General features: G+C 38.0%; 1 protein-coding gene across 6 annotated transcripts in view; it reads right to left on the bottom strand.

The window, feature by feature from the left end:
- NSF (N-ethylmaleimide sensitive factor, vesicle fusing ATPase) overlaps nucleotides 1-24060 on the bottom strand; it is a 155919-nt gene that overhangs the window by 13665 nt on the left and 118194 nt on the right. For 5 of the 6 annotated variants that reach the window (XM_027081346.1, XM_027081344.1, XM_027081343.1 and 2 more), the window contains 2 exons: nucleotides 16364-16430; nucleotides 14059-14138 (listed from right to left, as the gene is read on the bottom strand). In XM_027081346.1, coding sequence (XP_026937147.1) covers nucleotides 14059-14138; nucleotides 16364-16430 — 147 coding nt within the window. Of the gene's footprint in view, nucleotides 1-14058; nucleotides 14139-16363; nucleotides 16431-22906; nucleotides 23299-24060 lie in introns of those variants that run through there. The other variant, XM_027081348.1, reaches the window with a different exon arrangement.

Below are 24060 nucleotides of genomic sequence, written 5' to 3'. Positions count from 1 at the left end.
ATTCTATCCACCATAGAGCTTATACAACTTTACCACTGCATTTACTTGCAAGTCTGAATCTTGTTTCTAGCTTGTCAGCTCCCTGGGGGCGGGGCCATGTTTTATTCATCTCTGTCCTTGCAGGTCTTTAGCACAGCATGCCTGGCACACAGAAGATACTCTGATGTTCCCTCTACCTAGAATGCTCTTCCCTTATACATCCACATGGTTCTCTGCCTCAAAGTCAGGGCTCTGCTCCGGTGTCACCTTTCCCACAAGGCCCACCCCCCCCCCCCCACTTCATCTCCCTTTATCCTGCTCTTTCCCCCCACATTAGGATCACCTCTTAACATACTATATACTTTACTCATTTACTGTCTTTACTTATATATTCTATTTATTGCTGGTCTTCCCTCATAAGGACAGGACTTGTGCCTGTTTGGTTTCACTGATGGATCCAGGGCTAGCATAGTGCCTTGAACATAGTGACAGGTTGATACATTTGTGTTGAATGAATGAATGGTGATCTCAGTGTAGGTTTCAAGGGCTGCAGATCACTCCTTCCTTGTTACACGTCTCTTCTGGCCCTGAATAATGCACACTATACCAAATGTTCAACAGGAAAATAACTACCATTTCAGAGTCTATACATCTGAGCCCCAAGATAACAAGTCAACAAGTTTTAAAGAAAACAATCCAGAATGATCAGCATGTATGCTTCATTTACAACATAACTAGATGCAAAGGATGTCATACCGCTTTCTTTTAGCTAATCAATTGATCGTCAATAGTTAAGCTATTCATAACTATTCATAATACAGACTTCTCTGACAGAGAAAAGATAAGACTCATTAGAAGCCATTAATTTAAGCTAGCGAGATAACTATCATTAAGCATCTCCTACAACTCTTGGTTTCCCCAAATCAAGGGAAAAATTTGACTACTATTAAAAACAACCAGAAGTCTGGACAGCGAAAGGAGAGGAATGGGGCCTCTTTGCATATCCTGCATGCATTTGATTTCTCACGCTCAAACGTCTGTAACTTCTTTTTTTGGTAGTTAAATGTTTAAGTTGAATACCAAAGGAAGGATGTTTCAAATAAATCATGTTACAACTAGGCAGACAACTACATTGAAACTCTCCATTAGATTTTACCCTGAAGCAAATTCTTGGCCTACTGTCTTTGTAACCATCCTCCTGGTGCTGTAGGCAGGACAGAGGACAATAAAGAGGGGGAATTCATAATACATATTGAATATGAAATGAGGAACTTCACCCCAAGTAATTTTTTAAAATTACTATAGGCAAGAGCAGACCACTCTGAGATATTAAAGAATATTCTAGTACCAGTTTGTGAAAAAGACATGGAATCATCAGATTTTATACTCGGAGCAGCTCTGAAAGCTTGCCTAGTTCTCTCCTCCTCCCTCTCCTCTCCTGGCTATTTTGTAGGTGAGAAACGGGGGTAAGATTTTACATCCAGGGAGGGAGCTGAAACCAGAGTTCAGGCCTCACCGATATTCCCACTATGCTTTGCTGTCCACTCTTTTTTTTTTTTTTTTTTTGCGGTACGCGGGCCTCTCACTGTTGTGGCCTCTCCCATCGCGGAGCACAGGCTCTGGACGCGCAGGCCCAGCGGCCATGGCTCACAGGCCCAGCCGCTCCGCGGCATGTGGGATCCTCCCGGACCAGGGCACAAACCCGTGTCCCCTGCATCAGCAGGCGGACTCTCAACCACTGAGCCACCAGGGAAGCCCTGCTGTCCATTCTTATTTGTGTAATTTTTAACTTATATCAGCAATGGCTGATCTCTTAATTATGAGTTAGATATATCACCTAGAAATTACGACCTCTGAGCTCTTAGGAGAAAAGGTTAAATAAATTAAGAAAATAAAGACGTACTGATGTACGGTATTCTTAGTGCCCAGTTTTGTAGGTGCTCTCTCATTAGAAACGTAACTAAGATGATCACTGACTCATCAGCAAATCCAAACTCTTCCACCTGGCACCCACAGTACACTTTCCCTCCCTCCCTCCGCTTTTAGCTGAGATGCCCAAAAATGACCCCTGTGCTCTGATCAGTTCAATTCTCTTCTTCTTTCTCATTTAACTTCTACCTCTGTGATTTTTATCCATAGCATTCCTCTTTATTAAAATGCTTTCCAGAGTTTTCTACCAGTTCGCAATTATCCCTTATGTTCAAGATATTTCAGAACTTGCCTTCTCTCCACATTCTGCCCTCCTTTAACCCTACACAACCCAGTTTGCTCCTTCAGGCTCCACCCTCTCTGAGCATGGATTCAATGTGCCCAGTAAAAACACCTCATTTATCTGGAGGCCAATTTACTGAACAATTTCAACTATCTAGAACATAGCCAAGAACCAAGATACATGCAAAATTCTCTAACTTCTAGAACTGAAAAAACACAATAAATTGAGGTTCAAGTGACTACTCACAGGTAGTACCAACTTATCCACTGGGCACAGCGGGCACAGGGGCAAGGGCCCACAAAAATATTCTAATTTCTTCTAAAATCAGAAGAAAAATAAAAGAACTTTCAGGTTGAGGAAAATGTTTTAAATTCCAACAGTTGGAAAATAAAAGTTTAACATTTTCTTTATGAAGAAAGGGATCCACGGAATTCACGACATGGCCCTGCTGGCAGGAAGCTCCTCCGCCTCTCATCAGAGTCTAGTTGCTCTCACTTTACAGACAACTCAAGGGTCCTGGAGGTTGCCTTTCTTAGCTCACAGCTAAGAAGCAGCAAATTAGACGAGGGGGAATTGTCAGAGGCAGGCAGACTGACACAACTGACTTGAATTCCTCAAGTAAAAGCTGATAGCAAAACCATTAAAAACAAGAAAAAGTACAACAAACTCAAAAAAACAGGGCACACTAGGTCTACTTAATGACTCCCAGGGCAGAGTCCTCTACATTCCAATAGTTCTTGCATAATCGCCATGTGATTATGGTTTGTAATGAAGATCCTTATTCATTGACGTAGTGTTTATAATACTTTGCTTCAGACACCAAAGATGTATGTAGCATTTCTTTCCTTTTTAAAAAGGCTAAAGTATAACAGTAATTAATATTTAAAGAGGTTCAGCTTCAGTCATTTCGGAAAAATGAAGCCTTTGATTTCTTACTAATTCCTATTTTTCCCTCCAGTGAAACTGAAGATGCCATATGAAGCCTAAGATAAGTAACTGTACACAAAACGTATCCTTAAATTCCCAAGTATCAGTTAGTATGTAAATAATAAAAATGTGCTAGTTCTGGCGCAGGCATATCCTTCACCATCTCTGCCCACTGCTGCAGAGCTGGAATTCCTCAGCACAGCATAATGGTCCTGATCAATCTCCCTTTTACTCATCTTTCAAGACCAGGATCAAGAACTACTATTTGTGAAATACTTGCAGATTTTCTTGGGTAAAATGGACCATACTTTCCTCCATAGTCCACTGGAACCCACATAAGTTATAAAACTTAACTATTTACATCATCATGTTTACACATCTTTCTCCCTCACTGGATTGTGTCAGGGACGCTAGTTGGCCTGCATACAAAGAAGAAAATAAATACCCCTCCTAGGTGGATGAATTAGAAAAAAGCAGTCATCTAGGTATATGTAGCCACCCTTGTCCCCATCTCCTAAAGCCCCAGCACCTTATATGAGTAAAAAGGCACCCCTTTTCCTCTTCCTCAGGCTAGGGTTGCCAGATAAAGCCCTGAGTATAGGTATGTCCCAAACAATGCATGGGATATACTTACACTAAAACATTATTTGGTGACTTTCTGAAATTCAAATTTAACTTGGCATCCTATATCCTCATCTACTAAATGTGGCAACCCTACTCAGCTGGGCAGTTACAGCCCACGTCAGGGTACACGGCTCACAGGGCGACTGGAGTGTGGGCTGGATGTTAACCCCCACTTGCCAGTTGACCTTGTGCACAGCTTGTGCCCAAACTGCGCAACTGAATAGGTGGTCCTGGATTATGAGCTCTTTGAGGGCAGGTAGCATGTCTTACTCATCTTTGTTATTTCTATAGTACAGAACAAAAGTTTATGAAATGTACATCCTAATAAAAGCATATAGAAAGAAATATTTCAAACTTGCATTTCAAAAGAAATATTTTTGGATAGAAAGAAACTTCTCATCTCCTTTCCATGAAGCTTAGTAGAACTGTCACCATCTATCCTGGTCAACCTTGGTCACATTGGCATTCAACCATCGTTAAGTTCAGCCTGGAAGCACAGCACTGAGCTGAATGCCAGGTGGGTGTCCAAGGACAACCATGAGAGTCAGGAGGCACTTACATACACACTTTTACTTGCAGGACCACAGAGTATCTTACAGACCAGACCTTAAATTAAACCAGCCTTAAAGAAAAAACAAGGCTAACAAAATATATTGCATACAGACAAGCTTAGATACAAAGGTAGATTCATTTAACGGTTATTGTTAGTCAAGCAGCAACTTAGTTGCAAAGGACTGGAATTTTGACAGTTATACTGCTGAGTTAAAAATAAAAATGACTGGGCTTCCTTGGTGGCGCAGTGGTTGAGAGTCCGCCTGCTGATGCAGGGAACACGGGTTCGTGCCCCCATCTGGGAGGATCCCACATGCTAGGCCTGTGAGCCATGGCTGCTGAGCCTGCGCGTCCGGAGCCTGTGCTCTGCAACGGGAGAGGCCACAAAAGTGAGAGGCCCGCGTACCACACACACACACAAAATAAAAAATAAAAACGACCGTATACACATTAAGTTTTTATTTTTCCTGATTATAAAGTAACAAATGCTTATTGTAGAAAATGTATAAAATGTAAGAAATAATAAAGCAGAAAAACCCACCTACAATCTACCATCTAAGAGCAGCTGTCTTTAAGATGGAGAAATAATAGAACTTCCTTTAACTTTTATTTTTCTCTTCATTCTTTTCAAAAATTCCTTTTTTGTACATTTTAAAATGAACATCAGCTAATAGAATAATAAATGCATTAAAATATTGGGAGGATGAGCTCAAACTTTATTTTCAAAATTTTGAGGCAATCACAGAAAACAATTTTGGCATATTTCCTCCAGTCCTTTTTTCTTCATAACTGAAATCACACTTAGAGAATAACTGAGGATTAAGTGGAAGGTGATTTGATCCTTAGGCAGGCAGTTTCTGACACGGGCCCACTTTATATAGATAATGGATCACTAGCAGGGCGGCCACCAAGCTTTTCATCTCCCTGCTCTGGCTGGTATTTCTCCCTGTCCTCCCTTCCCATTATTACTCCTTACTTGGGGAACTGGCACCCTTCTTCCACCTGCTCCAGGGCTGGCCCCAGCAGGGTCTGTAGGAGCCCGATGGCTGGCAGCTAGAGGGAAAGGAAGCTGTCATTCCTGCTGACATTTCTAGGGCTGGCTTCTTCCGCAGCAGCCACCTGGAGCCTAGCTCCTTTGATATGGGTTGGTTACTTTGTTGGTTTTACATATTTTTTGTGTGAGGAAAGACAGAGTCAGAATTTTCTTTACAGTGAATAATAAACTAACAATTGAGTTGTGATTTGCAGTTTACAAAGAACTATAATCAACATTTATCTTATTTAATTCTCACGATCTAAATATTAGTTAAATATTACTACTGTTCCCATTTTACTATGAGAAAACTGAGGCTCAGAAATTAAGTGACTGAATTCAAGTTCACGTCTTCTAATTCTAACTCCTGAGCTCTTATTTACGCTGCCAATGCCATTCTACACATAGACTCACCATCTTCAAGATATCCATTCAACAAATATCATCATCTATGTAGCCTAAATAGGTCTGCAAAGAGAGAGAGAGGGGAAGAGAAGAAGAGAGGAAGAGAGGGAGGAAGGAAGGGAGGAAGGAAGGAAGAGGAGAAAGGGAAGGGAGGGAGGGGGGAGGGAGGGAGGAAGGAAGGGGGGAGGAAGGAAGGGGGGGAGGAAGGAAGGAAGGAAGGGGAGGAAGAGAGAAAGAGAAAGAAAGAAGGGAAGGGAGGGTCTAGGCAGATTGTCTGGAGCTTTCCTTGTGAAAAGCACTCTTGACATTTGCCATTCCCCAATGTGAGAGGTAAGCAGGATTGTCAAGATGAAAACGTGGTTACAGACCAAGCTGTGACGTGAAAAGATCAAGGCCTTGTTCCATCTACATTCCAATAACTATCAGGAATACTGACAGATTGTTTTGGACCCTTTGTAAGGTTCCCCTTATTGGTTCTTCTCACCCAATAGTTGTTATGTCATATAGTATAAACCCTTACGGATCTTCAAAGATCTGTGTATTTGTTTTGGGGAAAGGTAGGTAGAAGAGAAACTGTGAAATGCTATCCTGTTCCACCTTGGATTAGAAAAAGAGGTGAACTTTAGTCACAAGCAACAGGTAGCTACAGGGAAAAAGGAAGGAGGGCCAGTCCCTGGAGGCTAAGGACAAGTGTAATGGGTAGTGTACTTGGGATCCCACAATGGCCACAATCCCTGGCTCTCTCTCTACTCCTCACGCTGTTGAACTCTGAAATTCCTGTTTCTACTTCATTCTCCCTTTTATAATAGGGATCTCCAATCCCCAAACCAGAGTATTTGTCTTAGGACTCAGGAAGCTTCTAAATTTCAGTGAATGGGCGATGGGGAAGCAGGGTGCCTTTACTTCTTTTTCCAGTATTGCAAATGAGAGAAGTTGAACTTGGGCATTCCAACTTGAAACACTGAACTCACTTTCCATGGAAATTTGCTATATACAGTTACATTCTTTAGTTTTCCTATCTTAAATGCTAAAGAGGTTCTGTGGACTATCTAAAGGCACCTCTTTTCTTAAAACAACAGCTGGGAAATACATTTCTAGTTCTATACAACAGCCTTAATAAAATACTAAACCCCTAAGAACTTTGAAACATTAAGAAAACAGGAAGAAACAGAATCTTAGATGTCAACCCCTAGGCTCCAAGCAATGGGAACATTCAAATCACGCAAGAGAAACATTCATCCTTTTTTAAGGATAGGACTTTATAAACTGATTCTTTACAAATGACATTCTCTGTGGAAACAGCATACTCCTACTTCTCAGTAACTCTATGCTTTTCACAATCAGGCATTAATACCTTATATCTGTGCAGCCTGCAGGTTTACACAGAACTTACATTATGTGAGTTGGCCGTCACTGTGGTAGGTAAGGAGGAATTATCTTCATTTTACAGATGAAGAAATAGACACAAAGGTATTAAGGGACTACTTCAAGACTAAAATGCCAGGGCTGTGCTAAGACTCAAACTCAGGTTTTCTGACTCCAAGTCCAATACAATGAGTAAGTTGTGCAGAGAGGATACTCATAACTAGATTCATGGCCCCATGGAACATTATGATGGTATAACCAACACTTTTCTAATGCTGATGTCAAGTCACAGTAATATATTTAAGGCAGTGAGAGGATATTTTGTCTCAGCACCATTAGCATTTTTCTATGATTAAAATTTAGATATTTAATTTTGAGCTACCTGAAAATGGTGTATGTGTGTATATATATTTATCTTATAATTTTTTGCATTAATTAATACATATTTTAGATGTGCTCTACTGAAAAACAAAACAAAAAGCCCTATTTTGAAAACATGGTTTTATTTAGCAGATATCTGCAGCAATGTTTCATGAAAGGACTCACCAAATTTCTTTCACTGTTTTTTCTTTTTTTTTTTTAACATCTTTATTGGAGTATAATTGCTTTAAAATGGTATGCTAGTTTCTGCTTTATAACAAAGTGAATCAGTTATACATATACATATGTTCCCATATCTCTTCCCTCTTGCGTCTCCCTCCCTCCTACCCTCCCTATCCCACCCCTCTAGGTGGTCACAAACCACTGAGCTGATCTCCCTGTGCTGTGCGGCTGCTTCCCACTAGCTATCTATTTTACATTTGGTAGTGTATATATGTCCATGCCACTCTTTCACTTTGTCACAGCTTACCCTTCCCCCTCCCCATATCCTCAAGTCCATTCTGTAGTAGGTCTGTGTCTTTATTCCTGTCTTACCCTTAAGTGTCCATCAACAGATGAATGGATAAAGAAGATGTGGCACATATATACAATGGAATATTACTCAGCCATAAAAAGAAACAAAATTGAGTTATTTGTAGTGAGGTGGATGGACCTAGAGTCTGTCCTACAGAGTGAGGTAAGTCAGGAAGAGAAAAACAAATACCATATGCTAACACATATATATGGAATCTAAGAAAAAAAAAAAAGGTCTTTCACTGTTTTTTGATGAACTTGAAATTGTTCTCTCTCTCTCTCTCTCTCTCTCTCTCTATATATATATATATATATATATTCAATTTACATAGAACTTTCTGAGATAACCTAGTAAGTAAAGTACACTTTTAGAGAATTTTTTAAACTATAGTAGCCATCTAACGTCACTGACTTAATAAATGAGAAAACTGGGCTACTAAACAGTCAGTCATCACACAGATTTTTTTATAAAGAAGTCCGATGCAGAAGTCACCACATCAGTGATTACAATTAATGTGTCTGGCAAAATTACTAAACCTCTCTCTTAAAGTGGTTATATATCTTCTTGAGTCATATTGTAGTCATTAGCCAGAGTTAATTTTGAACAGACAGACAGAGAGATGTTCATGCTTAGGCCTGTGTGACTTGGAATCTCTTCCATTAGTTGGTTATTTTGCTAAAGCAACCCAAAGACTGAAGAGTTGCTTAATATCACCAAGACTCCTAATAACATATCCGAAGTAAGACTGCACTGAGATGTCATATAAGGATTACAGAAAAAGCAATCTTGTAGAGAGACTGGTGATCTTAAATTAAACCCATGGAGAAACAAATATGTCTGCCTGAGTTCCCATCAGGAATTTACTAACAGTCTTATTGTTAGTTATACTCTTCCCAGCTCTAAGCCCTACTTCTTTCTTATCAGGTAATATTCCTAAGTGCCAGAGCAGTAAGGAAGTAATTTTTTCAACAACTTTATTTTTCAGCTAAAATTCTAACAACTGTCAGGTCCAAGTTCTACTTCAGTAATATTGCTATTAATTTGGAGTGATCTTCTTTTGTAAAAGTTTACAGTTTCCAAAGAGTTTTCCAGCTGGCATGCTGCGAATGAATTATAAGTGTTCTAAGATATCAATTCTCGTCAGCCCTTGGGAAGGCTGGGTGGCACTTGGCGTGGCTGCATCTCTGGCCAGCTGTGAATGGCCTCATCCACTTACCCAAGTACATCATCAGATGTTATCATTTTCTACATGCCATGATATGAAAAAGGCTGGGAAGCACTGAAGTGAAAAAGGAGTGGTTCTCCATTAGTTACAAGGTTATTCTGGTACATATGGATGAAGTCTTCCAAACTGATTTGCAAAAGTGTCAGGTAAACATTAAAGCAGTCAGGTTAATGGGCTTAACTACTCTCACACTTGTTGAGGAAACTGGAAGTCATGTCATTTTACAGCTGAGGAGTTCCTTTTCAGGCACTTTGTCTCCCAAAAAGAAAAAAAAAGAAGGTGCCAGAAGAGACCTATGAGGAAAATCATAAAGCCGCTGGTGCTGCAGTTTGCAGGAAGATTTACCTGGCCTTACTGCATTACTACTGCCTCTTCCTTGACACGAAGACTAAGGCTTTCATCCTCCTGATCCTGAAAGGCACATTCCCTTCGACTTCCATAAATCTGCAAAGCTTGAAAAGAGCCCCAGTGTCATCAAGCAAAAGAGCCGGCTTTAGGAATCTCACTGGAAGGAGGGGTGTCTTCAAGCCTCTCACTGCTAAGCCGGACATTTCCTAACACTGGACAAATTGTACGTCCAGCTCAGGGAGGGTGAACTGCAGTGGTCTTTTACCCTCCAAGCCAATTGTTAGCTTTTCACAAGAATCAGCAGGGAAGCACATGTGAAACCTCTGTGGTGATGGTGAGCACCCCCATGCCTTGTGTGACTCTGCATGTAGATGAAGCAGGCTGGGAGCTTTCTTAGCTACTGCTGCTGAGTTCTCAGAGCAGCCCTTTTCTGCGGCGTGGCTCCCTGCTGGGACAGCCCTTTTCAATTTTTCTATCCCCCCTCGATCTCTTCTCCTGCAGAACACAGGGAAACTTGATTGAAATAAAGACTTAGGGAACATGTTTTATTTTCTCCTGTTCAATCCATTTTAGAAAAGCTTTTAATTGGTTTTAAAAAGATGCTAAACAAAATGTGATGATGTTTTTCAGTCTTCATGAACTACAGATACCACTTTTTATACTTTCAAAGGGCTAATAAATCAATCATGAAATTAACTCTCCAGCTAAATTTAAAGCAAATCCACTGAATACTGGGTTCATTAAAAATCTATGCATTAACTTGGAAAAATTTAAAATTCAAAGAAAATTATCCTAGTAACTGAAATCTGACTTGAATTTTTAGTCCTACACTGAAAATCCAAGACCAAAGCAATCACAAAGGGAAAAAAGGAAGGCTTGTGAACCAGTTTTAATAAGCCAATTTACAATGAGGGAGGGGAGATGGGGGGAGGGGGAGAAGTAGAAAAAAAGAATATCTTGATACATAACAACATAGTACCCCTGAAGGGATTCTTTTATTTGAGCATGTGCACACATGCACATACAATTTTTCTATGTGAAAGCTGAATTACAACAAATGCAAAATTAAGGATTCTGTGACTGATATGATTACTGTATTGTATGCATGTACAGTTCCTCTTTTGAAAGAAAAATGCCTACAACTTTTCTGTTTTCTTGACAGTGACAAAATAATAGCTTTCTACCAGTCTATGAATCTCTACAACATTCAGATTCATATACATTTAATATTTAATTGAAAACATCTGAAAAACCTACATGATAATGGTTTGGTAAAGTGAATGCTTCTACTTTAGAATGACAAATAGTCTTGACCCTGGATCAGCCTGAAAAATTTTCCCTTATTGTCCTGAGAGAATACAAACTAATTTAAAAAAGCAAGGTGGTACAGAGAAAGCATATTTTTATTTTGTTAAATATATGCCAACTAGAAATATTTTAAATGTTACCTTCTTCTGCCACTGATTCACTTATACAGCAGGTCATCTAGCAGTCCAGGTCAGAGTCACCAAATTCTGATTAAGGACAGGCTGGTATTCTCTTAAAAGAGAATCCCCACCATTTCCAATCACTAAGGCAACTAGATCTATCTTCTACTTCTTACATGCTCCTATATCCTTCCTTTCCAATCCTTAGAGAAATTCATTCCACAGCCCTTTTTTAAGGATTCAACTCCTGTTTCTAAGATTTTTTCCAATCTGGGCCATGTATGTTGTATGCTCACTCCTTACCTCTAGCTCTGCATGGAATCCTCCTTTCATCATTTAAGCTTCTGACACTATCTATCTATGTATCTATCTATCTATGTATCTATCTATTGTAACCATTTTATCAAGATGTAACTCATATAACACACGGTTCACTGACTTAAAGTGTACAATTCAATGGTTTTTAGTAGATTGCATGGATATGTGCAACCATCACTGGAATCAATTTTAGAACATATTCATCATCCCCCAAAGAAACCCCGCACCCATTATCAGTCACCTCTCATTCTCCCTATCCACCCCTCCAGTCCTAGGCAACCACTGATCTGTTTTCTATCTCTATAGATTTGCCAGTTCTGGACATTTCATATAAATGGAATCATACAATATGTAGTTGTTTGTGACTGGCTTCTTTTGTTTAGCATGTTTTCAAGGTTCATCCATGTTATAGCATGTATTAGTACTTCATTTCTTTTAAATGCCAAATAATACTCCATTGTATGTATATACCATAGTTTATTTTACTTGATGAACATTTGGGTTGTTTCCACTTTTTGGCTATTATGAATAATGTTGCTATGAATATTCATGTACAAGCTTTTGTGTGGATATATATTTTCATTTCTTTGGGGTATATACCTTGAAATAGAATTGCTGGGTCATATGGTAACACTATCTTTAACTTTTTGAGTGCTAGACTGTTTTTCAAAGGCTGCACAATTTACCTATTCCCACCAACAGTGTATAAGGATTCTAATTTCTCCATATGCATATCAATACTTGTTATTATCTGACTTTTTGATTATGGTAATCCTAGCTGATATAAAGTGATATCTCACTGTGGCTTTGATTTGCATTTCCCTGATGGCTAATGATGTTGAGTATCTTTTTGTGTTATTGGCCATTTGAACTTTACTTATTTTTGAATGTTTTCACTTTAGTCATATCTTGCCAAATATAAACTACAGCAATACTAAATACTCAATCCCACCAAAATGAGGGGACACTCAAAAAATATTTAAAAGTTTATATATATATGTGTGTGTGTATATATATATATTTGAATAAGTTATTCATGAAGCATATCTGTATAAACCTCAGTGCCAGATGCTGTAAGATTTAAAAGCATAAGATAATGTTCCTTTCCTCAAGGGTGTTAACAATTATTTTTATAAAACAAAAAGTTATTCCTAAGTCTTTATTCAAGATTTTGCAAATCATTTGTCAATATGTTCTATTTATTTCTATTAGTATCTATTTTGGATTACAAATAATTCTCAGGGGATGTCTCTGTTTAAATCCATGTGTATAGTATTTAACAATGTAAAGGGATAAGCAGTTTAAAAAGTACCATTGAAAAATTATTCTTTCTTCTCTCAAATGGCTTGTAGCATAAATTATTTTTAGCTAAAAACCTGAATATTATAAGAAGTAAATTTTAATACCTGGGAAAAGTCTCCTAATCTTATAATTTTTTAAATGCTGATTTCATAAAAAGGATTTTTTTTGTGTGTGATATATATATTTTAAAAATTTATTTATTGGGGTTATTTTTATTCTAGAAACTTTAGATATATCTATATACATAAAAAATTTTTTTAACATCTTTATTGGAATATAATTGCTTTACAATGGTGTTAGTTTCTGCTTTATAACTATATACATATTTTTTGAAGGAATCAGAAAAGAAAAAAATTCTCACTTCTCTAATTTCAGCTTCAATATAAGCTAAAACTCCAACTCCTGGGAATAACAGTTTACAGAAAAATGATTTGAAAAAATCCTTTCACTGTGCAAATATGTAGTAAATTTTCAAGGTTGTTGTATGTTTCTTTTCACTAGTTTAGGGAAATAAAAAAAAACCCTAGAAAGTCAAGACAAGTCCTTTACCTTTAGGCCTAACACATACACACATATAATTTTAACTGTTAAATTAAATATTAGATTCACCAGCTTAACACTAAATATTTTCCACACAGCTTAGTTTATATCTCTAACTTCAAATATGAGATTCCCATACAGACATTAGATGTTTTTTTAAGTTAGTGCTTCACCCCTTTGTATCTGCCTTTGATTGGCATTTCTTCAAGGTTACAACATGCAGAATCAACCAAGAGAATTCATGTCTTATGTCATAGCCAAACATGCTCTGGCAGCCTCTACATAATTAACATATTTAACCAACCCTCATAGGTTAGTTTAAATGTGTTAACCTATCAAAATCACCAGTCTCCAACAGCCACATGAGTAAAAACTACAACCACATGAACCAAGGTTCTGGCTATAAACTCACTCTTCAAAACTGCCACATTACACAAGAAAAATAACTCAAGCTCATCCTTAAAAACTAAAAACAAAACAAAACTCCCTACAGGATGTAAATTACCCCAAATACAAATTCTTAGGAAAACTTATGAAACGAAAAACAAAACAAATGGGAACATGTGTTTAATCCCTTCTACATTACTATCATGTATTAATATCTCTCATGGGAAACGGAGGGAAGTAGGGATGTGTAATATGGTGGTGAAGTTATAAAGCAACACAGAATACTAACTGAAACTGGGATTTTGAGATCTTCAGAAAAAGAACAGAAAATTTCTCTGATTAAGAAAACTGATTAAGAAAATCATTTACCTTAAGGCAGAAGGCCAGACCAGACAACCTTTCAAAATCTCTTCAACAAGAAAATTTTATATGTTTATGATAATCTGCTTATTTAGAGAGTGCACCGTTGTATAATTTACTGGAGAAACTCTGTGAAAATGTTCCTTATATTATTTTTACCTGAGGAGGCGCCTTTTTCAGTAACACAAGAAGAGCCTGTAATACCAGATTAGAAAATCGAGGGCCAATAGGGACATAATCTGGAAGAGAAACATTGCTATGTTTAGGGATTCGATATACATATGCACATATTCCAAACATTCTGATTTTTCTGCATAAAGAGTCCTGGGGGGTGGTGGTGGGATGAACTGGGAGATTGGGATTGACATATATACACCAATATGTATAAAATTGATAATCAATAAGAACCTGCTGTATAAAAATAAGATAAAATAAAATTCCAAAAAAAAAGAGTAAACACAGTCCTAAATAACAGTCATGCAACTAACGATAACAAGACAAAATATCTACAGTAACTTAAATGCTTAAAATAGTACGTAAGAACTCTTATCTGTAAATTTTTAAAAAAGCGTCTAAATATCCATTTTGAGTTCATGTAGACATCTCTGTCTGATATTCAGAGACAGGTTTTTTTTTTTAAAAGAGGAAAAAAAAAATCCCCAGGAGTATTTACTAAACATTTCCAAGAAGTTACTGCAAGCCATGGTAATACAGTGAGTACGCAGGCAACAAAACATGATACTAGAAAATGGGTAGAGGGGGAAATGGCAAGTAATAATAATGTAAGTAAGGTACTTCAATACAACTGAAATGATGGTAAAGCCACTAAGATTGGTCCACAGATGGTGAAGAACAGTGAACTTCTCAAATAACTTTCTACCTGTTAAAACTTCTACCCATCCTTCAAGATTCGACACTAATGCCACCCGCTTTGCTTTCTCTGCATGTTGCACATGCACCCTTGCCCTGTGCTTAGAGCTGCCTTCAGGCATCAGCCCTCTGAAGTCAAAAGTGATCCTCCCCTTTCTGAATATCCAGAACACATGGCACATTCTACTTTGTATTAATTTTTGCCAATGTATGTCATAATGACAGCATCTTACTACTTATTTTTCTGAAACCCTAATAATTCTAGCACAGTGGTAAGGGCTCAGCAAATGCTTACTGAATAAATGAACAAATAAGTACGGATAATAACTATTCATACAAGTGAAAATATACTCAGAGGGCACACATTCCTGACATAGTACTGTTGCTATGACCACACATCTCAATTGTGTTTAGATAAAGGACTTTACACAGAGCTATGAGTATGTGCCTAAAAGCTTTTAAAGAAATAATCCCAGAAACTGAGCTGAAGTGTATCAAAAATAGCAGACCCAAAACCCAGGTCACTAGATAAAACTATTGATTTAAGAAGACCTCATAGATATACCTGCTTTGCTTTGTAATAAACATTGCCTTAGGAAACAGGAAAATAAAGAAGTAATAGAGGATGTAACCCAAGTCTGAAAATCATGGGAAAAATGTAGTAAGAACAGTTAATGTGAAATCATTACTACACCATTATGGACCCCTTAATGAAGAAGGGGTTAGTTAACCAGGTGTTGGCAGTATTTTCAGATATTTATTAAGTTACCAGGTAGGTTCAATTTCAATCAAGTTTATTATAGCATCCTGAGCCATTGTTACAATGAATTTATTCCAGATTTATCTATTTTTTTGCAATGAAATAAAATGTAAGAGTAATAACACTGTTCTGGCATTTATTTGTAGAATACATCTTATGAGCTGAGTACAGGGACTGTTTTATTCATCTTTGTGTTCTGTAGGAGTGCACTTAAACGTAGGAGATGTTTAATAGGTATTTTAAAAAATTACTGTAGAGCAATTTTAACTTTCAGAATGTTTTCAACTTTCACAATATTATCTCATTTTTGTCTTTACAATTACTCTGTGGGATAAGTAAGGAAGAGAATACAGTCTCTTTTTTATGTGAGCAGAAACTGATGTACAAAGAGATTACAACTTCTGCCCCAAGTGTTACAGCTAACCTGTAGATTTCACTCCAGCCCTAAACCTTCTTTCCTTAGTTCTGTCAAAGTTCACAAATGGAATCCCTAAGCTACAGGCAGCTCGAAATAGTATACAGCAAATATATCCATCAACGAAAATTACTAATCATTTATTATGGGCAGAGAAATCTGTGGAAGATACAAAATAATATGAGACATGGGCCCTTATAGGAAAGCAGTTTATAATGTAGCTACGGTCATAAGGCATATTTAACATGAATACCATTGTTGACTTCAGATATAAGCGATAGCGTTATATTTCCTTATTAGACAAACAAAGGTATTTCTATTGCCCTATAGATTATAAACGCCTGTATTTTCTCTTGTAATTTGTGAGACATTAGCTGTAATGCGGCAAGGATAGTACGATGGCAAAAGTCATGACTCACCAAGCAGTCTCTCAATGTCATCCACAACCACACAACTGAGCTGGGATTTATATGCATCATCAAAAATCTAGAAGAAAGCAAAACCATTTATTATCTCACTGCCCTCCATAATTATGACAATTTCCAAGAAGATAAAATTTAGCTAATTCCTGACCAATGCTCAAACAAAACACAGTAAAACACCCAATATTTCTGACTACACAAAACTAGAATTTAATAGAGCTTCAGAACTTGAAGAGTTCTTACAATTTTAAAAAATTAATTAATTTATTTATTTTTGGCTGTGTTGGGTCTTCGTTGCTGTGTGTGTGCTTTCTCTAGTTGTGGTGAGCAGGGGCTACTCTTCGTTGAGGTGTGTGGGCTTCTCATTGCGATGACTTTTGTTGCTGTGGAGCACGGGCTCTAGGCATGCAGGCTTCAGTAGTTGTGGCTCGGGGGCTCTAGAGTGCAGTCTCAGTAGTTGTGGCGCACGGGCTTAGTTGCTCTGCGGCATGTGGGATCTTCCCGGATCAGGGATAGAACCTGGGTCCCCTGCACCGGCAGGCGGATTCTTAACCACTGCCCCATCAGGGAAGCCCAAGAGTTCTTACAATTTAAAAGGGAGGAAACTGAGGCCCAAAGCAGTTAAATGACTTGCCCAAGATGTCACAGCTGGATCACGGCTGAGCAAGGGCAGGGTAATGCTGCTTTCAGCTCTAAGAGCTGGATGTGTCACATTGGGGCGTGCTGAGGAACAGCTGGAATTAATCAACTGACAAATCCATCAAGTTTATCATAATGGTCTCTCCTATCTATGTCAGAAGCATGACTTCAGTGTTATGACTCAAGAGCTAGATGGAGCCACAGGGATGTGTAGGGTAGAACTGAATATCATTTTATTATCTATAAGAATTGTGGCCTGTCAAACAGGAATAACACAGAAAGCAGAGAATTCTGTCAACTCAAATCAGACCACAGCAACCAAAGTGTTTACAAAAGAATTAAAGCTGGTATAAAGGATCAGATAGATGCATGTTAGAACTAGACAAAAGATAACAGGACATTATCTTAAGATAACCAAAGAAATGCAAATTAAGCAAACAGTGAAGGAAGCTGTTATATGCTGGCAAGGATGTAGCAATTTCAAGCCAGACAGAAGAATTAATTTATGTATAAATTTAATGTAAGTGCTCAAGGCCTTGAGACCAGCCTTTTTGTAAATGTTGGGCATTCCTATTCCAGTGACCATAACTGGGGCTCAGTGAATCCCACTGGTGTCATCTGTAAGAATTAATTCCTGTATCCCAGCCTAATCTGATTGATAAGTAACCTCAGTGCACCAAGATGGTAACCACGCCTCTCCCAAGTTTGTTTGTAGTAGCACAATATTCCTTACTGGGTATCTTTTAACTATAGAAGATTAAGAACTAGGTATAGAAATAAAGTAAATTAAACCTAAAATATTAATCTTTTTCATATTAAGTTTAAAGACAATCTGTGAATAGTTGGTCTTTAAACTTCTGTAACAATTAACTTACCATGTTAGATTAACAGATTAGCCTTGCTAGTTCAATTTAAAATATGCAGTTGAATAATTAATTTTGATAAACTTTTATGTTGGAAGGTAAAATATAACTTTAATAGCCCTCCAAATGGTAATGGTAATCTGAGATTCACCATAGTTATATTATTAGTTTTAATTTATTACTAAGTAAATGTACTTATAGATTTACTTTGAAATTTAGAATGTTTTGTTTGTTAAACAACTGAAGTACGTCAAAGAGAAAATAAAATATTTTAAATGTGTAAATATTGTTTAAAATATTTAAAGAAATTTGTTACAAAAGTCTCTTTTTGAACTACCTTTTACTAGACTTACAAATAGAATAAAAGAAGTGGACTTAATTTATTTTTATTTATTATGTATTTATTTATTTAAATTATTTGTTTTTATTTTTGGCTGTATTGGGTCTGCGTTGCTGCGCGTGGGCTTTCTCTAGTTGCAGCGAGCAGGGGGGCTACTCTTCATTGTGTTGCGCGGGTTTCTCATTGTCGTGGCTTCTCTTGTTGCACAGCACGGGCTCTAGGCTCGTGGGCTTCAGTAGTTGTGGCGCGCAGGCTCTAGAGTGCAGGCTCAGTAGTTGTGGAGCACAGGCTTAGTTGCTCCCCGGCATGTGGGATCTTCCTGGGCCAGGGATCGAACCCGTGTCCCCTGCATTGACAGGCGGATTCTTAACCCCTGCGCCACCAGGGAAGCCCCAGGGGTGGACCTTTTTAAAGTTTAAGTTTTCTTTTGTGTTGAAATACTGGATTTTAAATTATATAATTTTAATATGTTGAATTTTAATTTTTTAGACCTCAAATTAGCTACACATGGTCTTTTCTATGCTCAAAAGTCGCCCTCAGAGATGCAAAAACAACAAAAACAAAAGCAAAATAATAACTCATGTTGACAATCTAGATGGTAAGTTCCTCCCCAACATACTGTGTATATATATATATTTTTTTTCTTTTTTTTCTATATTATTTAAGGTAGGAATTGTCTTCCTCAGTATTATGTTTTCAGGGTCTGATGCCTCACTGGTGCCTAATAAATGTTTGCTGTATGCATGCATGAAAGAATGCCTCTGTTGCTTTCCTTTGCACCATCCCCCATACCCCACAGTCACCCTCCCACATTGTATCAAAATCTCACCTAGCCTTTCGTCCTTAGCTACCTGTCTCCTCACTGGACTGTGAGGTGGAAAAAGAACTTTATTCATGTTATCCTCAGTACCCAGCATAGAAGAGTATTTAGTAATAATATTTGCTCAGTGGATTCAATGGTTGAAACAACACAAGTTCTAATTCCATCTTGCCGTAAGTCACTTGTTTCTCTTCTCCTTTGGTATAGCATTTTGTGTATTGTGTATATATTAACGGATTCATTGTATTCTTCCCTATATTACACTAGATTTTAAGCCCTGTGAAGGCAAGTACTATTGTATTTATCTCTGTATCCACATCACTTCATATAATGCCTTATCAGAAAGTAATCAATAAATATTTACTGAAGGAATAAATTTAAATTTATGCATTAAATTCAAGTAGAAATACCAAGTAAGTAGTTGGAGATGTAAGATTGAAGTCAGGGTATGGACATCACCCTCAGGGCAATGACTGCTGAAACCATGAGAGAGGCATGTGATCTTCAAGGAGAAATGGTAGAACTAGAAGAATAAAGAGCTAAGGCCTGAATCTTGGAGTGTTGTTCTATGCATTCATTCAACAAATATTTTTGAATTCCTATTATGTGTCAAGCACTAATGAAGGCAATGGAAAGAGTAATGAGTAAGGTCACATGTAACTATAATAAAGCATGGCATCACGATGTTAGAGGAAATACAAGATGATGTGCTGGTATACAGCACGGGAGCGGTGGTAGTCCTTGGGGATACCCTACACATCCTGGTTCTCTCTCTGGCACATGGTAGGATTATACTTCCTTACCCCCTCTTAAGTTAGGGATGATTACGGGGTTTGCTTTGGGTAGTAAAATGTGAGTACAGAGTATATCACTTTCTGAAAGGAGCTTTAAGAGCCACTGCTTGATTCATCATACATCCTTTATCCTGCCTTGGCTATCATGGAATCGCATGTGAGATGGAGTCTCTATTACCTATTAGCTTGAATCTCTGAGAAACTATGGCAGAGCTTCCCCTCTGAGTCATGACGGACAAGTAATGTGGGCAAGAAATAAACTTTGTTGTGTTAAGCCCCTGAGATTTTCAGCGTTGTTCATTATCGCAGCATAACTTAGCCTATTGTTACTGATAAGAGCTTATGGAGTCAACGATGGTCTCCTAAATTTAGGAAGTGACATTTAAGCTGAGACCTGAAGGATGAACAGTGCAGTAAAAAACAGGAAAGAAAGTGTTCTAAGCAGAGTGTACTGATTATTACGAGGCACAGAGATGAGAAAATTTAGGAGCACTGCAGGAACTAACATACAGTCAATAAGAATTAAAATGAAGAGGTGTCAGCGTTGGTGCTGTGTGTATGGGGAGTGGTGGGTGAGAGATGAAGCAGAAGAGAAATGGAAGAGACAATGGAAAAGTTTAGAAGCAGTTCCACTGTGGTTCTTTGCTCTTTTTTGAAAACTGGACCATATAGCAGCCAATGTGGTATCCTGCGAACTCCGGTGATTTTAAGAAGTCACTGAAAAAAATGCTTGGCTCTTTAAAACATTTGTTCAGAATTCTACTAAGGGCTCTGATGCAAGCATATCATTCTGTCTGACAGGCTGTAATATCGTGGATTAAAGCCACAGGGGCCCAAGACATCATGGACTGGCTACTTGCATTAGTTTTACACTTTCCCTGAATCAGCCCTTCTCCCTTCTTAAAGCTTACAGGGCTACAGGAACCTTATTCAGGACTCTGCTGGGGTCTAAGCTGATGATAAATTTATATGCAGTCTCACTAACTTATCTCAGATACTGTGATTCACAAAGCATTACAAATCACTTCACAGCTGACCACATGGGTTACCTATAACATTTTAGAAGAAAAATACCTAGAGCAGTCTTTAATTTAGTTTTTTTTACAGACAGCTCTTAATGTACTAATTACTACCACGGGGATAGGAGTACTCACAGCAAACTCTCTTAACAACATACTAACCATGACAAACGCTATGCAATTCCAGTTGTAATCTGACCAGTTTCAGTTAACTCTGCTTTAATTTAAATACACACACACACCTTTCACTTCTTACACACACATTCTTTTCCTTATGTAGTCACGAGTGTAATATAAGGTCATCACTCTTTCCCTGAATCCATGTTTCTGCCTAGTCTCCTCAGCCTCTTCCATTCTTGGCTTCCTGGCCCAATGCTAAATAAGGAGATACTCAGATTCCACTGGCAAATATATGCGTTTAGCTGCCAGACTAAAATCTAAGTGAGATATTTACATACTGAGCTGGGAAGTTCTACCATAACTTTAGGTAGATAAACCCAAAAAGTAGGAGAGGTACAAGAAGGAAAGATGAAAGAAAAGTAAAATTGTACAAACTGCCGCAGCTCGAATTGAAGAACTGAAGTGCCAAACTTGCCGTCAGTAACAGCACACAGCAAATACACAGTGCCTGCTCCAGACCAAACGCCCAAACAACATTTAGCCAGGCGGGCTGAAGCTCGGGCTACTAGTGGTATCTTACAGACTCTTTAAAAAATTAACTTAAATTTTGATCCTTTCATTTAGTAAGATGAAAGTATGATGCTCAAGTCTTTTCTTGCTGAAGAGGTTATCAGAAGGGGATCATAGAAGTTATCATGCAAAGCAGGACACTTGAAAGGTGGGAGTTGTTAATAATCATGCTGGAACAACAGGTAAAAACCATGATTGCACACAGCACATTGGAGTGTATGGTCATCCTAGTTCTATCAGGGAGTTTCCTGTAGAGCAGGTAAAATTAGCAGAATAGACGTATTCTTAGAGTCAGGTGAGAAGTCTGAAAGAGAAGGCTAAAGAAACAGAATGGAAGAACGGAAGAAAGGAAAAGTGTGGAAAAGAGTGTCAATAGTCAACAGGGAAAAAATGAGAGGTCTATTCTAGAAGATGAAGAACGTCTCTAGAAAACAGAGTTCCATAGTCTATCTCTAGCTGTGGACATAATGAGGTTGTCATCGTTAAACTCTCTGGTGCCTCCACTGTTGGGTGCAAAGGCAGGTGTAGTGGGTCATGAGAGACAACGTGGAATGTGTGGGGCCTGGGACTGCAGCAAAGGCATGCTGGAGGCCCTGTGAGAGGAGGTGTGGGGCTCCTGCTGCCAAGGGTTTAGGGGCAGGTCTGTTATGGTCCTGAAGGACACAGCAAGCTCTCAAGGCACAGAGCCCACTCCTGGAATCTTCAGACAAGCTGGGAGCCACCTGTGTGCAGGGGAGGGGCAGCAGCTGCAGACGCTGGAGTCTACACGAATACAAATGGGAACACGCCAGCATTAGCTCCATGTTAATCCCAGCCTTTCAGAATCACAAACCACAGCAAAGCGTGTACTAAGTAGATTCTGTCCTCCTTTTTCTATAACCTCTTTAGCGCTCTGAGGTAAGTGAAGCCAAATTTTCAGGTTCTTTGGGGGCTGTAAGAGCTCATCTCAGTTCTGAAGTGGCTGGCATGAAGTACCTAGTTAGTAGAAATCTGATGACAGTAGGAATCTGATGACTTAGAAAATCCCTAATGTAGTAAATCTGTCAGCAATTAGTTGAAAGAATACTCTAATCATATTTGGTAGCACATAAAAACGTAAATGAGCAAATTCAAATTGGTGCTATCAGTAATAATCTCTAGTTTCTAAAAATAACTTGGGAGCAGACCAAGCAAACATTAGTTGTCTTCTGATGAAACTGCCTCAGGAAGTGGACCTAAACTTTTGGCAAAGCACTCAAGCTTCCTGGAATGACCTTAAAATCCCTTATTTGTTCTCCCTGCTTTTCAGGAAAAATTCTTAAATTTTCACATGACATGAGCGACAGAGTGGGGTATTTTAATAATATAAAAAGTCACAAGATCTGAAAGTTAAATTCCACTATAGAGCTACATACACCATCTTCCTTTGTGTGCCGAACAGATACAAACGTCAAAAGACAGAGTGTATTAAACAAAAACAACAAGTGCTCTGTCCCCCAGCAGTACAGGGACCTGTAGTCACTTCCGGGGTGTCCACTTCTCTCAGTTAATGCATGCACAATCTTCAACAAATCAGCTACATGATATATTAGGATGTTAACCAAAAACATCCAAATTCTGTTGCTTAGTAACTGCTGTCAAAAGATCCAATTTCCAGCTCTGCTCTTTGTATGAACTAAACCATGAAAAGAGGAGGATTAGGCACCATGATTCTGTTCTGTGCAGACTACAATTTGCAGTGGGATTTACAGGAGGATATTCAAAGAAGATTATTTCTTTCTTGCAAAGCTAGTGGAAAGGAAAATTTCTTCCATTAATTTTCAGTCCTTTTAAAAACAAGACTATATTATGCTATTAATGGGTATAGTTTTATAAATCACTAATTTTCTACTTAATTTTGTTCCAACAATGTAGTCACATCGGATTGTTCTATTTCACCTCTGTACTGATTGTATACTCGGAAAGCACCAACATTAGGTAATTAGTTAAAATCAAATTCTACTGCTTTGTTCTTTTGTTCATTTAATGCCATTAATAGAACTAGTAAAATAGGGTTTTTTTTTAAGTATAGATGCAAAAATGGATAAAGGAATGAAAAATTTTAAACAGAATAAAGTTGGGGAAACAAAAATAAAATGGGGGAGAAGAGAAAGATCTGTGAACACTTCAAATATCTTAATGGAACACATAGTATCCCCCCCAGAATGTAAGGATAATACTTCATACAGACTTTGCTAGTATTGAGGAGTTTATCTATGGAGAAAGGATTTATTAAGCAGATTAAGTATAAGGTGAATTTTAAATTAATTGAGAATAAACTACTTTCATATATTTTAGCATCATCTGTATGTGAATAAGAATACCTTAGTTGCAATTAAATCTTAGATACTCATTAAAGCAAGCCCAATGGCCCTCTCTACTAACAAAAACTCATCTCTTGGTTTAAGTAATAAAATGGTATATAAAGATATTCTATGACTTAAGTGTTCAGACCACCTCTCTCTAAGAAAAATTAATGTGTTATAATATTTCTGAGTTTCACAAACTATT

Source organism: Aethalodelphis obliquidens, unplaced genomic scaffold, assembly GCF_003676395.1.
Source record: "Aethalodelphis obliquidens isolate GAN/ISIS:26980383/991018 unplaced genomic scaffold, ASM367639v1 scaffold44, whole genome shotgun sequence".
In the NCBI taxonomy this organism is placed as follows: Eukaryota; Metazoa; Chordata; class Mammalia; order Artiodactyla; family Delphinidae; genus Aethalodelphis; species Aethalodelphis obliquidens.
Note: the sequence above shows the minus strand (reverse complement) of the source record. Positions and strands in the feature narration are given on the sequence as shown.